The sequence below is a fragment of the Podarcis erhardii genome (assembly GCF_964252035.2).
Source record: "Podarcis erhardii genome assembly, chromosome: 1".
Taxonomy (NCBI): domain Eukaryota; kingdom Metazoa; phylum Chordata; class Lepidosauria; order Squamata; family Lacertidae; genus Podarcis; species Podarcis erhardii.
Genome location: NC_138497.1, coordinates 30,089,694 through 30,106,371, shown reverse-complemented (window position 1 = coordinate 30,106,371; position 16,678 = coordinate 30,089,694). Strand labels below are relative to the sequence as shown.

General features: G+C 42.8%; 1 protein-coding gene and 1 long non-coding RNA gene across 6 annotated transcripts in view; one reads left to right on the top strand and one right to left on the bottom strand.

The window, feature by feature from the left end:
• Window positions 1-812: 812 nt before the first annotated feature.
• Window positions 813-16,678, bottom strand: part of ALKBH1 (alkB homolog 1, histone H2A dioxygenase) — a gene marked incomplete at its 5' end in the record, with an annotated part of 22,940 nt that continues 7,074 nt past the window's right edge. Inside the window, 6 exons of one of the 5 annotated variants that reach the window (XR_014157105.1) lie at window positions 813-1,383; window positions 7,368-7,484; window positions 7,767-9,248; window positions 10,753-10,946; window positions 11,713-11,803; window positions 16,340-16,502. Coding sequence is in view for 1 of the 5 variants with exons in the window: in XM_081864462.1 (XP_081720588.1) it covers window positions 8,825-9,248; window positions 10,753-10,946; window positions 11,713-11,803; window positions 16,340-16,502 (872 nt within the window). Of the gene's footprint in view, window positions 5,220-7,367; window positions 7,485-7,572; window positions 9,249-10,752; window positions 10,947-11,712; window positions 11,804-16,339; window positions 16,503-16,678 lie in introns of those variants that run through there. The other 4 variants (XR_014157106.1, XR_014157107.1, XR_014157108.1 and 1 more) reach the window with 4 other exon arrangements.
• LOC309345407 lies at window positions 12,851-15,753 on the top strand. The gene is made up of 2 exons (XR_014158224.1): window positions 12,851-14,249; window positions 14,484-15,753. It is a non-coding gene; the product is annotated as an uncharacterized lncRNA (long non-coding RNA).

Here is a 16,678-nt window from a genome sequence, read left to right as displayed (position 1 = left end):
TTTGCTCAGGCTTCCACTAGCAGCACTAGTTAGTTGGATCCCCACCCCTGATGTTTAAAGCCTTGCTAATCCTTTTTATAGCAGCTAAGCAAATAATAGATCAGCTATTGGAGAACAGCTGCCAATCTATCATGGGAGGCATAACTAGAAAGAGTCTGGAACATTGCCCTCATGGAAAAAATGACAAAGCAACTTAAAGCTCTAAAAGCAAACAGACAAAAAACCCCAAATATTACTCTGAAGGAACTTGGTATGTTTATTTAATACATCAGACAAGGCAGTAAGATGACAAATCCACCAGCAACACAGAGATGAACTCCACCACCAACACATAACCTGTTATTTTATCTTATCTTATCCTCAATGACTGCAGTTACTCACAAAACAACACATGGAGTAGATCATCACTTAGCTCACTGATCTTCAACTGCTGGGTCACGGCCTGACTCAAGCTGGGCCATAACAGGAACACTACCACCATGCCAATATATGGTAAAAGATTGAAAAATGGGTCCCCAAATGCATGTTTGGGTTAAAAGTGGATTCTATGTTGAAGATGCCTGACTTGCTTTTTGTGGGTTCAGTGTGTGCTGTTGTGAGGGGTGGGGGAGCAACTGGGGATTTATCTTAGATGTATTTGTTCTTTTGTAACTATGACGAAAATTCAAAAATGAAGGCGTGTTGTTGATTTTTAAGTGCAGCCATTGGCCCCTGAAACAAAAACCACCCCTAACTTAGCAGTATGCTGTTAGTATGATGAAACATTGACATCACTCCTTAGATGTAGTGTGTATGTACATAAGATTTCTATATGCTTAACAAACCTGTTGAACTTTATTGGTTACATGTGAAAACAGGAGCTTTAAACAGTCCCCAATGTAAGGCTCTTATTAACAGCTGTGTGATGAGAGAAAACACATTATCGTCGAGCTTATTTAAATGCTGCTTTTCCAATCTGTGCTCAAAGTGACTCACTAGAACAATCAACAAATTAATATTGAGATACAACAGTAAATACGTTCTTGAATAGATCAAACACATTTCGTAAAAGACCGTATTATCTCCACGGTGGCAAACTAGGAAAAAACATTCCCCCAAACGTGTCAGGGAGGAGCCTAAGTAGCTGACGTCAGCCAGGGCACTGCTCTCCCAGGCCAGGTGGAAATGTGTCAGGCAGAGGACCACTTATTGGGGGAGGACTCATAGCTAGATGGCCTTTCTGCGCCTTGATCTGCAGGATGAGATGCAGGAGCAGCATCTGCTACTGGAGTCAGCTAGAGCCTCACCTTCCCAGACCAGCAGGTTTATCTTTCTCCATCACTGCATCTCCAGGCTGATAGAAGCCTGCATGCCAGGCTGCTGCTAAATAAAGGCACATAAACCCTGCAAGGAAAAAAGGCAGAAACTCCCAAATCGCTCATGATTCTGCCAGAGGATAATTCTCTCTCTCTCTCTCTTTTTTACTCCCTTTGTTATGCAGTGCGCCAAGTGCTGTGTGAGTCAAGGCACCGGTGGTGGATCGTGCTTCTGAGCACTTGGTCTGGTTCTCAACAGAAATGGCATTGTGTTTGAAGGCTTCTAGCAGCTGTAATCTGTGTGGTGTTTAGCTGTTACGCCAGGAGCAGCCACAAGGGGGAAGGAGCAGATCAGAAATGGCAAAAGGGATCATCCAGAAGGGAGGCTTTTCAAAGCACGAGATGGGCCACCTTATGTAGGAATAATCTTTTCCAAACCGGGTTTCATGGCTGCCATATTGGGCCAGGAGATGTGATATGGGCCTATTTCCGCCTTGTATCCTATAACAAACACGACTGATATATGCCTCCTCTTTGTTTATCTTGAATGATAGTGGCTGACAGGCCCAAATAGAACAATATCCTCCTTGCATAATGGTGTTCAAGAAAGGCTACAGGCTTGAGTGGTTCCTGGGCAAAATGCCCCTTTAGGCTTTCCTGGCACTTGTAACATCAGCAACAATTCAAAGGTGACCAGGTGTGGCCATTTTAATTTCCCATAATGCCCAGAGCACCTGACATGGCGCCCCTCCAAGAGCAATATGGGAAAGTTAACTGCAGGCTCAAGACACAATTGATATAGAGGGGCTGGAACTGGACCCTGGAGTCTAGCAGCTGTCCTAGGATGCCAGATGTTGACAGCAGGCTGTGTGTGTGGTTTTTTTTTTTAATAGCTGGTTCTCTCGCGTTTCTTCTTTGGAGACCCTGAAACACACAGCAGCCCATGCACTTTTGTTCTACTATCTCTGCTGGGGGACCCCCCATGCTCCTTCTGGGGTAGTTTGTTGTCATTGGCTCCCACCATGTACTCAGCTCTCACCTGTGGCTCCTAGTCAACATGCAGCAGTGGCCGCACCCCAGAACTGGCTTTGACTGATCAGTTAAACAAGGTGAGAGTAGCCAATAGGTCGTTAAACCCCTGGTGAGTTAGGGACTTCCCCTGCCCATGAAGACAGGCTCCAGCGAATTGAGCAGGCGACACCAATAGTGGGTGCAATGGTCAAAGAAGCAGTTTCTGTGCGTGCTATTGAGGGAAATGAGGGGCAGATGGGGCTCTTCAACTTGGGAAGGTAGCCCATCCAGGAGAAGGAAAACTCTGATCCTAAAACTCCGCTACCTTGCGGGACATCTTTGAGAGAAGAAAAGGCTAAGGAGTATACTCAGATTTGGAATTCCTAAAATGATTGGATTGCACCTTGTATGCCTCCTTCCTGCAACTCCTGCAGCCAAGCTGGTGCCAAATGTATTGCTCTACTTTCCTTTGAAAGGGGCCGAAAAGGGGGGGTGGTCCTTGTCATCTGGGCAGCGCAGAATCTTCCAACACACTGCCCAGGCTTGGACCCCAGGGAGGTCACTTTTGCCACCAGCTTCTTGGGTCTGCTGTGTCTGCAACAAGTGGTCCCCTCCAGCTATGTCATCTTTGTTTTGTTTTCTTTACTCTGGTCGATGTTCACTCTCATTCCTTGGCTTAAGAGGCCCAATGTGAAGAAGTTTGACTTTTGCCATATTCACAACATACATTTAAAGCACCACAATACGACTTTAAACAGTCACGGCTTTCGCTAAAGAATTCTAGCTTTCGCTTGTTAAAGGTGCTGGGAGTTGTTAGGAGACCCCATTCCCCTCTCAGACCTGTAATTCCTAGAGTCCCCTGGAAAGAGAAATTGACATTAAACCTCTCCTATTATCTATTGTGACCCCACTCCCTGCACTACTGCATTTAGAAAGCTGCAGTCAGATGTGACTCAAGTTGGGCAGAGTCAATAGGTAGAGCTTGTTTCCTTTAAGGCCCCCTATTTTTTGAGAACTGTGGGAAAAGGATTGGAAATGATAATAGTAGTAATAATAAATACTAATTAGTTGCTTTCCTCACAAAAGCGGCCCAAAGTGACTTAAACACTGAAACAATTACAACAAGCACAACTGATCAAAACCTAAAAAACACATCTGTATAAATAAAAGACATGTCCTGCCCCACTAAAAGAGACTACAAGTTCCTGAAATCCTTCAAATTGAGGACCAAAAGCCTGGCACCTAAAAATAGATCAAGCTGGTGCCAGGCATGCCTCCCTGGGGACAGAATTCTACAAGTGAGGGACCACCACTGAAAAGGCCCTCTGACCCTTCCTATAGGGAACAGTAGTCCTTGAGGTATTGGGGTCTAGAAGCTTTATGTTAAAACTAGCCCTCTGAACTGAGTCCAGAAACTAAACTGGCTCTGGGCAGAACCTGTTAAATAGTCTGAGGGGAAAACAACCTGAAGAGGTCAAAGAGACTGGCAAACAGACTTTAATAGACTCTAAGGGTTCATCCAGACTTCTTTTTTGCACCATGCTTTCCAGTCACAGGTCTCCACTTTAATGCCGCATGTCCAAGTTGTGTTTTTATTTTATTTTAGCTCTGGCACTTTCCCTGAAAAAAACAAAACAAACCATTTTACTGCTGCACTGGAGCAAGCGGCAACCCACAGAAAACCCAATTTGCTCCGTTTGCTCCGATTCAAACAACTTGGATGAAGGAATTGAGGGGATGCTCATCAAATTTGCAGATGGCAACAAACTGGGAGGGGTAGCTTCACCTTCAAAGGTGCACTCTTCCATTGTCTCCCAAGACGGACGGATGCCAAGAACGTACTGTACTCCCCTCTCTTTGTACTGTGCTGACTATATGTAACCAAGATACATGGCATGAAGAATGAGTCTGGCTCCTAGATTCACTTCTGTGTGCTGAATCTTCCATCATTTAAAAATCAATAACCATCTCCAATACTCATCAGTTGGCTCTTCTGAGCCTCATTATGGCTGTAATGTGCCACAGCAAACTATAGTTTGTTTTCCCCTCTTCTGTAATCAACAGGACCTTTCTGTTAATGAGAAAAAAGTTCCTTATCTCTTCCTCAAGCACCTAACAAAGAAAGGAATGGATGCTTATGAGACTCCCTTGGGAAACCAGACTCCCAGGAGCCCTGCTACAGGACACTACTTCTCTCAATCTCCTCAGAAAATGCAAAGCAGGAAGGATACTTTTCTCAGGTAATTCAAAGTGCTTAATAAGACAGCACTGAATAGTGGTGTTGAGTAGTTCCACATTTTCTCTGTCACCCAATAGCATTTCTCCGTTTTCCCCATGCAGAGGACCCACCACTTGCTTGTTCTTCTTACATTGGACGTAACCGAGGAAACCTCCTATTATTTCTAAGCTGTCTTGCAAGCCTGAGCTTTAGCCAGCCTGACTTTCCCCCTGCAACTGTTGGCTATTCATGTATACTCCTCCTTTGTGACTTCCTCTTTCTTCCATTTCTTATACATGCCCTTTTTAACTCTCAACTGTAAGCTCCTTACGTAGCCACACCGGTTTCCTTACATGCCTCCCACTTTTCTTTCCTGTTGGTATTGTCTGCATTAGAGCCTTCAAAATTTCTCTTTCTAGAAGTTCCCATCCTTCTTGGATTCCCTTGTCATTGAGTATTTCTGACCACGGGATCACACCCAGTAGTTCCTTCAGCTTTTTGAAATTGGCCTTCTTAAAATCCAGAGCGTGTGTCCGACTACACTCAGTTTTCCTTTGCCTCTGTATCCTGAAACCGAGGATAATACGATCACTTCCTCCCAAGTTTCCAGGCACTTCCACCTCATTAATCAGTTCCTCCCTATTGGTGAGGACCAGGTCCAAGATAGATGATCCCCTTGTCGGTTCTTCCACCTTCTGGGAAATGAAATTGGAGGAATTTGTCAGACAATAGAGGCAATGGAGGAATTTGTCAGACCTTACACTCTTGGCAGAGTTTGAGTCCCAACAGCTATCAGGGAAGTTGAAGTCCCCCATGATTACTATTTCTCTCCTTTTCAAATGTTTGGTAATCTGTTCTAATAAGGCATCATCCAAGGCTTCAGTCTGGCTAGGCGGTCTATAGCAGACACCCATAGTAAGGGCACTGTTGTTTCTCTCTCCTACAATTTTTACCCGTATACTCTCAATCTGCTTTTCATGCTCCAGATCATGGATTTCTTCACAAGTATACACATCCTTTATATACAATGCTACTCCTCCTCCCTTCCTGTTTGGTCTATTCCCTTTGAACAGGCTATACCCCACAATTACTACATTCCAGTCATGAGTCTCATCCCACCAGGTTTCAGTCATGCTTATAAGGTTTTATTTGCCATCCTGTATTAAAAGCTCCAATTCATCTTGTTTCTTTCCCATACTCTGTGCATTTGTGTAGAGACAACTGAAACCATGAGTTGTTCTCTGCAACTACTTCCTTCCTGCAGTTTCTTGCCCTTTAGCAGGTTTCTGGAGCACCACCTCAGTTTCCTGTGTATCAATGAAGCTATTATCCCCAGTGCCAGGTGCTCTTTTGTCATTTGTATAGTTTTCTACCTCCCCCTCAAGATCTAGTTTAAAGCTCTTCTGATCAGATTCTCAAGACTCTTGGCAAACACATTCTTGCCAACTGCTGAGGTGCAGCCAATCTCTCGCCAGAGGTGCTACCTCAAGGAAGCAGAGGTATCTCCAGATGCAATACTAGCAACAAATAGGTGACTGTACTATTAAAATGTTGGTTTTAAATAACCATGTATTTAATCAAGGAGTAGTAACAGAGTTTAGAACAAATGGCTGGCACATCTAAACTGCTATCAATTAGGATATGCTTATTAATGTATCCAAGGGAAAGTCCCCCCAACCCCAACACAATGGGATAATTATATTGACCTACAACCATTTTTCTGGGCTAGTGGTACAAAAGATTAATTGGGGATGGAGAAAAACATTTTTGTAAACCACTTAGAGGTTTTCTTACAATTCAATGGTATATAGGTAAAGGGACCCCTGAATGTTAGGTCCAGTCGCGAACGACTCTGGGTTTGCGGCGCTCATCTCGCTTTACTGGCCGAGGAAGTACAGCTTCCGGGTCATGTGGCCAGCATGACTAAGCCGCTTCTGGCAAACCAGAGCAGCACATGGAAATGCCATTTACCTTCCCACCGGAGTGGTACCTATTTATCTACTTGTACTTTGATGTGCTTTCAAACTGCTAGGTTGGCAGAAGCAGGGACCGAGCAATGGGAGCTCACCCTGTTGCGGGGATTCGAACTGCCAACCTTCTGATCGGCAAGCCCTAGGCTCTGTGGTTTAGACCACAGTGCCACTCACGCTGTGTGTGTGTGTGTGTATGTGTATGTGTATGTATGTATGTATACACACACAGACACACACACTGTTTGTTAAATAAAATGATAGGCAGCCACATTGAGCACAATTTAAAATGTCTTGGGATTAGCTGACCTGCACTAATTGACATCAGGCAGCCAACCTCTCTTAAGGTAAACCTAAACACCCCCCTTCTTTCCACAACAAGCAGAAGCAAAAGTGGCCATCTCAGGTACATACTTTATATGGGAGATCTGTGAGCTACTGTACACATTATAGTTTTATAAGTATATACCCCAAACATTTGAACAGTGTAACCCTATGCATGCTTACTCAGAAGAAAGCTTAAGTATTCCCCTGGAAATGCTAAGAGTGAACACAACAAGCATGTCAGAGAGCCATGACTGGATGCAGCTCCCAGCTGCATTTGCTGGCAAATGTGGGCTGTTTCTGAGTCTCATTGTGAAAGAGAATTCAGTTCTTCCCTTGTGTACCCTCACATGTTATCTCAGGAAAACTAATTTATTATTATCATTCCATATTGAATGCCTGCACAGAAAATACTTTTCTCTTTGAACCATTAATGAAATGCAAGCCTAACTTCTGAAAACAGGTGCCAGTTGTTTTCTTTTGAAAATCCTGATGCACCACAGGAATGAATAGCCCAGAGAGAGATATGGAGGACTATACCAAACCCACACCATGGTCGAGCATTGAAAAGAAATGTCCAACTTCCTCAGAGTTTAGCCATGTAGAGGGGAACAGATACTCCTTGTTCTGCTGGGGAATATCAGGAACAGCAGAGCTAGACACAGCCTGAAGGAAAAGGTGAGAGTTGCTCAAGGCAGCATGAACAAAATAACTAAGCAAAAAGGAGGAGGGGAGGAGGAGAGAGAAACAGCCCTCCAAGACAGATAGGGATCTTTAATTTAAAACAGAGTAAGCTTATTCATGGGAAAAGTGCGACAAAACACCCCTGGGACAGAGCGCTGCACTCTGGCAATTAAAATTGCATTAAAAACCAGATAGGGAAGTCGGAATCCTAAAACAGATGGGCACTGAAGACTGTGTTGTCCTTATTTGTTTCAATATATTTACCTTTTGGGCAATAGAGATAGTCGCTGATTAATTTTCTTTCTGGGCGCTTCATCTACAACTTCATTGTTCCTGTTTGTAAAGTCATTCTCTTCTGCTTGCTCCTGAAGGAGGCAGACTGCAAAGATTGCATTATGCAGGCAGCCAAACGGCCTGACGCTGATGGAACAGGGCAGTTTTAGTATTCAGAGACAAGGGGAAGAAAAGGACATATTGAATAGAAAAATCACTACACAGTCCCTAATTATTTTCCTCCGAGAAAGGGAGGTTGTTTTAAATAAAAGCCTCATCCCACCCTCAAAATGAACCCTTGGTATCAGTCAGTAGGTAATAAGCACATTGCAAGGCATACAGCAGGTCTCTCTAGACACAGCAGGACTTCAGGCTAGCAGTATGAAGGGATGTACATTGTGCTGCAAGCAAAGTGTCTTTGAATGGCCATTTCAGTCTGAACCAAAGTTAAAATTTGGTTTATTATTTATCTGTAACATTCCCTCCTCTCGGTTCCCCTTATGGCCTCCCACCTAGGCAAGAAACAGACCCATACCTGCTTATTTTAGGCACGACGTAGGGTTGCAAAAATCTGAAGCTTAACAGCTGCTCCTTGGGCTGTTGCCTCCCTCCAGTCCTAATACCTCACAGTAATAATAATAATAATAATAATAATAATAATAATAATAATAATAATAATTTGTTTATACATACATACCCCGCCCATCTGGCTGGGTTTCCCCAGCCACTCTGGGCAGCTTCCAACAAAAAAATAAAAATACAATAAAACATCAGATATTAAAAACTTCCCTAAACAAGGCTGCCTTCAGATGTCTTCTAAAAGATGTCACTTGTAACAGTGAGTAACAAGACAGCTATAAGTCAGGGAATGTATATTATATTCAGATGGTGTTAACCAAAGCACTGGAGTGACATTCTTTAGTTGTGTGACCTCGGGAGAAAACACAACACAAGTAGTCTTTTGGTCTGAGCCATGTACTTTGCCCACAAAGTTCAAAACGTTTTGTTACACATCCACTTCCTATGTTGCTGCTCCATATGGCCAGGTTTCAGCTGCCCGTATCAGACTTGTGCTTTTTTATTTCACTGTGCTCCTCATGATAAGAGCCTACGGAGGAAGCATCCAGGTCTCTCCCTGTCCTGGCTTCAGTTGGGAAGCTCTGACCTTCAGCAAGCACTTGCCTGACAGTCATGTTGACACGGGATGCTTGCAGATACTTGGCACAGACTTGCCAGTCCTCCTGAGAGCAGGGCTCCATAACAGAGTCTTCAGGAAGGTCAGCAGGGAGAGGCAGCTCCAGGCAAGAAGGCAAAGGCTTCCCCTCCAGGTTGGGCAGAATCCTGGGGACTGCGTGGTACAGCAGGCGGCTGAAGCCGGACATGATCATCATGTCCCCGCTGTGCATGAACATGGCCACAGGGGCTTCATCTCGTTTCAGCCCCCCTAACAAAAATATGGATGACTGTCCAAAACTAAACAGAGGAAAAAGAGGGAAGGCAGTTAGTAAAACTGTAGCTATGGGAAGATTTTACCAGCTATTCTCTTCTCAATAGGCAAGGTGGAAGTTCCGCTGCAACTTGGCACACATAAAGACCACCCGTGTTGTGCTGTATTTTTGTTATAATTTACATAATACATATGCACTTTCCAAAGTGTTATCTCATTCAACTCTAAAGCAAACAAACAGCTCCCCACACCCTTCCTCTTATGGTACTTTTAACACGTTTATTAGGGAAAGAGCTGTAGCTCAGTGGTAGAACATCTGCTTTACATTCAGAAGGTCCCAATTTCGATCCCTGGCATTTCCAGGTTGGTCTGGGAGACACCCCTGCCTGAAATCCTGGATTCTGACCTAGATGGACCTGACTTAATAAATAATAATGATGATGATGATGATGATGATGATGATGTTGTTAATTATACCCCACCCATCTGGCTTTGTTTCCCCAGCCACTCTGGGCGGCTTACAGCATATATTGAAACATAATAAAACATCAAACATTAAAAGCTTCCCAATACAGGGCAGCCTTCAGATGTCTTCTAAAAGTTATATAGTTCTTTATCTCCTTGACATCTGAAGGCAGGGTGTTTCACAGGTATGGGGCAACTTCCAAAACATATTAGCACCTGAGGCAAATTGCAAAATGGTGCCCTACTCCCTATCATTGAAGAAGGGTTAGTGAAGATCTACATCAGAAACAAGGGTGGGGGGAGACTAAATATCTACATTGGGATCTGCTGCCGCTGTGGATCCTGCCACCCGAGGTGGTGGCCTCACCTTGTCTCATGGGTGAGCTTGCCCTGTTCTTATGTAATGGTCAAAGTTATTCGCAGGGCCAAACCACACAAGATACCTGACAGCACCTAGCTTGTCCTAGGTGTTATTATTTTCTTTTACAAAACGCAGCCATGAAGGCTTGGTGGGGTGTTTCTCAACTATCTCCCAACTAGTGATTTTTCTGCTAAAATACCCTCTCCATTCTAACCCCAATAATAGAAATTATTTATTGGCACTTTCCCCAATGTAAACAGTAAAGAAAAAGAAGCATTAAGAAGTACTCCTTCACTGCTTCTTCCACAGAATAGGTCTTCTATTTTAGGTTGTAGCCTTCACTTGCCGTCTGACCTCAGTTTACAGAGAAGAAACTCAGGAACAGTGCAGAATGTTGGGATGGACAAAGGTCAATTGACAGGCTAGCCTACAGGGCTGTTATTGGGGGGCAGGATACGGAATCAATGTTTATAAATGAAATAAACAATGGCTCCCATAGACTTCAGCAATCCTACTATTCTGGATCAGTAGTCAGTTGCTGCCCATGATCTTGATCTGCCCTATTTCCCTACACTTCATACTTCCAGAGGCAGGAAGTTTGTGCTTGCCACATGAAACCTGTCATTTGTACATTTTAATCAAGATGCATTAGCTAGAAGATGAAAGGTGTACGCTGCCTTCTACAAAATGTTTGGGTAGCCTACCAGAATGATAGAAGCGGTTGAGAATAGTCCAATTCGGACTCATCCACGTGAATTCCCAGAGATGAATCAAAGTGATAGTAGTTGAGGATTCCTGCTTCCGCTTGGAAACGTGGAAAACCACAAGCTTTAGCCACTTGCTCTGAGAGGAAAGCCAAGTCAGATGGAAAAGGCGTGTAGTGGTTGGCTGAATATTTCTGGCGAAGGAGCAAAAGAACAACAACAAATACGCAAACAGAATTTCAGAGGAACAAAGCCATCCTATGAACACATCCAGTCGTGACTTAAAGTGAGTTTTAGGTCAATGCCTGGCTGTGTTGGAGCCCACTATCTCCTTTCCAAAGCTGAGGTGGGGAGCAGATTAGGCAGCTTCCCCTACTGGAGTTCCAAGTGTAACATCCATTCAAAATGGGCTTTCAACTGTCACTTCCTCTGCTATTGCCAACAAGAAGCTCAGTTAGTGCTAGTGGTTGCAACAGTGATTTTATAGTTCAGACCCAGGAACAAAAATCAAGACACTCAGTATACCAGACACGACGATTAATATTTTTCACACAGGGGTGACATAGTCCAGAATCTTTCCCACAAATTCCTAAATACAAACTTCCCTGAACTAGAAACCTCAATATGGTTTGCTAAATGTTTCTGATGAGAAGACTGGGAATAGGTGGATTTCTTATTAAGGCCAGACAATAAGCAGATAAGGCTGCAGGCTCATTTGGTTAAGCATGTCTGCAGCATGCTGATAGACAATTCTTTCTCACGCTACCTCAAGTTTTCAATCTGATTAGAATGTTTTGGCTTCAAATATCTTTAAGAAGCCATGGGGTCTTTAGCAGAAAGCTTGCACAGTGACTTTATGCTTACATTTTCTAACCACTGCAAAAATAAAATCAACAAATATTTGCGATCATATTATCTCCCTGTTATACATTGCCAAGAGGCTCTGTTGTCCTTGAATACCTTTGTATTCCAGTTATAATGGTAACCCAAAGTCACCCAGCGAAGCTTTTCCAGTAAAGTTTTTGAGGCCCGTTTGCTGGAACTTTTGTTTCTGGAAAGATACAAAAGAAAATTTAAAAAAAAAAATCAATTTCAATTATGAATCTCTGCAAGAGTTTCATACAGAAAACCAAGTTTCTGATGCAGCTTAATACAATTCTTAACTTTAAAAAAGCCTGCCCATAAAGCTTGATTCTCATTATTACTTGTACAAATGTGAGTGAGTTTTGATCTGTGCTACATTTTCAACAATAGGTTCAATGATAAAAATATAAAGGGGAAAAATGGGCTGTGAGCTGAAGGGTCGATTAAGGCAATTCACAGAAAGTATTTTGGAAAAGTGAAATGGAACTATGGAAGGGTGAAGAAAAGCTGGATAAGGTGAGTATTTCCAAGACTGGGAAAGATGTCGATTTGTGTAGGAGGCTTAATGGAAAGCTGAGCTGGTCTGACTGGAGGAATTAAAGTTCCATCTTGAAATATCTTTGAATCTAAAGTAAATGAAACCCATTCCATTTTTCTCTTGTAACAATATGGCAGATTGCCTATCAGAATTCTGAGGAGATTTCACCCCTCCCATATCCAAGAATCTCCTGAGATCTCTGCTGACTCTACAGAGAGGAGGAGCAATGTACTGCTCTCTACTTAATTAGTCAAGTGAGTCAGTCTCTGTGTGAGAGAGAGTCAGTCAGTGTGTCGGAGAGAGAGTGCAAGAGATCGTGTTTATAGATAAGATTGCTGCTAAGAGCAGCTGCAGGCACTCAGAGTATAGCATTGATTTATGCTCAGACTATTTAGCTCTGTATATAGTTTTGTATTATAGCTGTAGTTATAGAATAAAAGGAGGATACTTTACAGAGCTGCTCTCCGAGTGGTTTATACTCTGCAAGACTCTGCAAAACGCTGCTGCGCAACGACTATATTATTGAGACAGTGAATCCGGTGCTCTCAGCTCCAAGCTGTGAGTCCACAGCACTGTGACCTGTTCCTGTGGGAAAGGAGGTCTCTGGCAGTGCTACCCAGCTCGCCTAGCCCAGTCGGGGCTGTAGTGCATGAGTCCAGTTGGTACACTGGCTCAAGGGCGATGCTGACAAATTCATGTAGGATTGCATTTGATAATGATAAAAAGATCATGTTTCCCAATCTACAGATAATTGCATGTTCCTGTAACTTGTCATTTCAAATCAATGAAATACTAAGACACGCAACTTGGGGGCCTCTTTTCAGAGCATTTTGATAAATGATAGTGCCAAGTGGCTCAAGTTCTTTATTATTATTTATCACTTGTGAAGAACCTAAACTTTTCTAAGCAGTGTACAGATATATTTTTAAAGGGTAGTAGCTGCTGGCAGGCTTAATATCCAATAGATACAATACAAAAGGAAAACAAGATGGGGAGGGTAGAAAAAAGCACACAAATTCAGGCCACCAATTCTTGAAGTTACATAATCTCAATAGCAGTATCTGATCTGGAAAGCTGAGCCTCCCTATCTTTAAGTGCACAGGAAGAAATCCAACTTGCACCCACTACTACTATCCTTTTTTAACAGAATAGATTATACCATTTCCTTCCTTAATCTCACCGGGGGGGAAATCCAGTTACTTTTGTGCAGTAACTTTTTAGCACTGCCTGAGACACTGAGATCCACAAGCAGCCCCAAGCTTCCAAGACACAGACAAATTGCACTGAATTTGGCACTTGCAAATTAATTTCTAAGTGCCTAGAGAAACTATGTTGTAGTTGACCGAGAGACACAAAGTTCATGACATATTTTTAGTAAGCTGCTCAGGTCTTCATATTTTCACGTAGCTTCACAAGCAATTGCTGTCGTGCCTAATATGATATTCCACGCTGCTGAGAACAAAGCAGCAGGGAGAACTGCAGGTCAGGATTAAAGAGCAGTGGAAGAGCTGGGTGAGTGGGAGGAGAAACAGCAAGTGAGTTTGGAGATCTGGTTGAAGAACACTGACACATCTTGGCAGGGTGCCCCTAATTAAGATGGCAGACAGCGCTGCACAGCAGAACTGAGATGCATCTGCAAAACTTTGAAAACTACAGAAGCTCCAGAGTAGCAAAGAAATGGCTGTAGGTCACAGAGCTATGCGTGGAAAGGTGCAGGGAAGCCTCCAGGTTTCCCGAGTCCACCTACATTGAGTTTTGTGTATGTATGCAATTCAATTTGGTATATTCAAGTTTATAATGCTTTCTTTCTTTTTTCTTTCCCTCTGTATTTTTTTGGGAAGCTGCCCAGCATGGCTGGGGCAACCCAGTCGGTTGGGCAGGGTTTAAGAAATATGTTGTTGTTGTTGTTGTTGTTGTTGTTGTTATATCACTGTCTTTGAGCACTATGAAATTAGCTCCAAAATGAAAGAGAATAGATATTAAAAGTTTGCCAGTGGGATCTGCTTGCAACCACCAGGTCAAGGCAGACACCCAACATCTCTGACCATGGAAAGAGGTCTACACCACATTACCTTAAAAGCAGAAATACACTACAGTGGTACCTCTGGTTGCGAACGGGATCTGTTCCGGCGCTCCGTTTGCAACCTGAAAGGAATGCAACCCGCGTCTGCGCAAGCGCGGGTCACCGCTTCTGCGCATGACACCATTTTGCGCATCTGTGCATGTGGCGGAACCCGGAAGTAACCCTTTCTGGTACTTCCAGGTTGCCACGGGACGCAACCTGAAAAGACATAACCTGAACCGAACGTAACAAGAGGTATGACTGTAGCTTCCAAATATTTATTTATTGGGGTATTTCTAAACCATCAACTTGTTATAAGTCAGTTCAGACATCAAAATCAGAGAACACACCCAAAAGCCCATATTTGGGCAATAAAAAAGACTTTTAAAATAACAACTGAAAAGAAGCGCAAATCACCTGACTTTACCATTTAAGACCTCCCAGGGCAATTACACAGTCACTGTTGAAATCCTTTATCCTGGTGCTGGAGGAAAGTTTTATAGAGCTAAAACTTCAGCATTTAAATTTCATTGCCGGGTCAAATAGAACCGGCAGCCTTTACAAATATCTGGCTCCATGTGCAGATAATGACAAGTTTTAATTACATTACTCTGCAAGTGCATTTCAGCCTCATTTAATCCTTTGGCCCCTTTGCTTGACTGGATGCCCAACTGTAATGTCAAAAACTCAGGTCAAACAACTACAAATAAGGTTAATTCACTGCCATGCTGCAAAAAATGTATCTCCAAAACTGCTTGAGCAGCGCAGCTTCCTCTACTGCTCACAGAATAATCAAAGACAAAAAAATCCTCAGAGAAAGAAGTTGAGGTAGAAGAAATCCTCAAGGGAAAAGGGGAGAAAGCCTTTCACTTTCTTGGCTAAGTCCAAGCTTTCAACTGCTTACATGATTGTTCTTACCACTCTCCCCATCACTATAAGTAGCTAAAGGTAAAAGGTCAAGGTTCCCTGGATTGTTAAGTCCAGTCAAAGGCGACTACGGGGTGTGGCGCTCATCTTGCTTTTCAGGCCGAGGGAGCCGGCATTTGTCCCCTGCTCTGACCTACAGCAGGAATTGTTCTAAAGTTGTCTGGTAATAGGGAAGCATATTATTATTATTATTATTATTATTATTATTATTATTATTATTATATCCTTATACAACCCTAATTTTGACATAGTCACATGTAATAGGGTGAATGAACAGCATAGAGGAGCACAGAGGGCCTCTAAATTCATGAATCCAGTATTGAGAATAGTTAGCAACCAAGACAAAGCTGTCTCTTGAAATTAGTACACTATGGATAAACATCAATGCTTTTTTCATGTATTTTTTTATAAAAAGTAAATACCTAGTTTGTTTCAAAGAACAAGTTGGTTAGTGTTAAATAATCTGAACAGAAATATGTTAGCACCTTGGTTATTCTTAAATAGAACCAAAGACAATACCAGACACTTAAAACACAGTTAAGCGACTTTATTACTTATAAACATATTTATATATAACTATTCATAAAAAAATCAGAGCAGTTAAAACAATTGTGCATACAAAATACAATAAAAAAAAATAAAAGTTGAAATCAGAAATTATTGTGAATATGCTCTCAACTGTCTGAATAACCCTGACAGAATAGAAGCTTTCAGCAGGCATTTGAAAGCTGAAACAGCAGGTGCCTACAGTATCTACTGGCAGAGTATTCCACAATATTGGGCTGATGACACTAAGGGCTTGAATTCATGATGTTGTAGAATGAGCCAACTCTGGGAGTGACCAATGGCACTCATACAGATGGGGTCAGTGATTATTGAACTGGGATATAAAGGAGATACAGTGGTACCTTGGGTTAAGTACTTAATTCATTCTGGAGGTCCGTACTTAACCTGAAACTGTTCTTAACCTGAAGCACCACTTTAGCTAATGGGGCCTCCTGCTGCTGCCGTGCCGCTCGAGCACGATTTCTGTTCTTATTCTGAAGCAAAGTTCTTCACCTGAAGCACTATTTCTGGGTGAGCGGAGTCTGTAACCTGAAGCGTATGTAACCTGAAGCATATGTAACCTGAGGTACCACTGTATGTAAATGACCTTTTATCAAATTGCCTTGGGATTATTTGGAACCAGGACATACCGCAACTGATGCTGACTCTTCCCCCACAGATCAGTGGTTTCCGTAGAAGACATGTGCATATCCAAATTGCACACATTAGGCTTCTGGGTGTACGTCTTCAGGCACTGCTTCACCCAGTGACGCTGGCAGCCCGGAAGGAAGGGATCTGGGATAAATATAAACCCTAGACAAAAATGAAGGTGGATGGGGAAGAGATTGTTAGGGCCTGTATAAATGTGAGCACTGAAAAGAACACTGAGAAACAGCAGGAACACAGAGCGTACAAGTTTACAACCTATGTCCTTCAGAAACAATACAGGTTGCTACAAACTGTTCTCCCAACTAAATTTGGATCATATA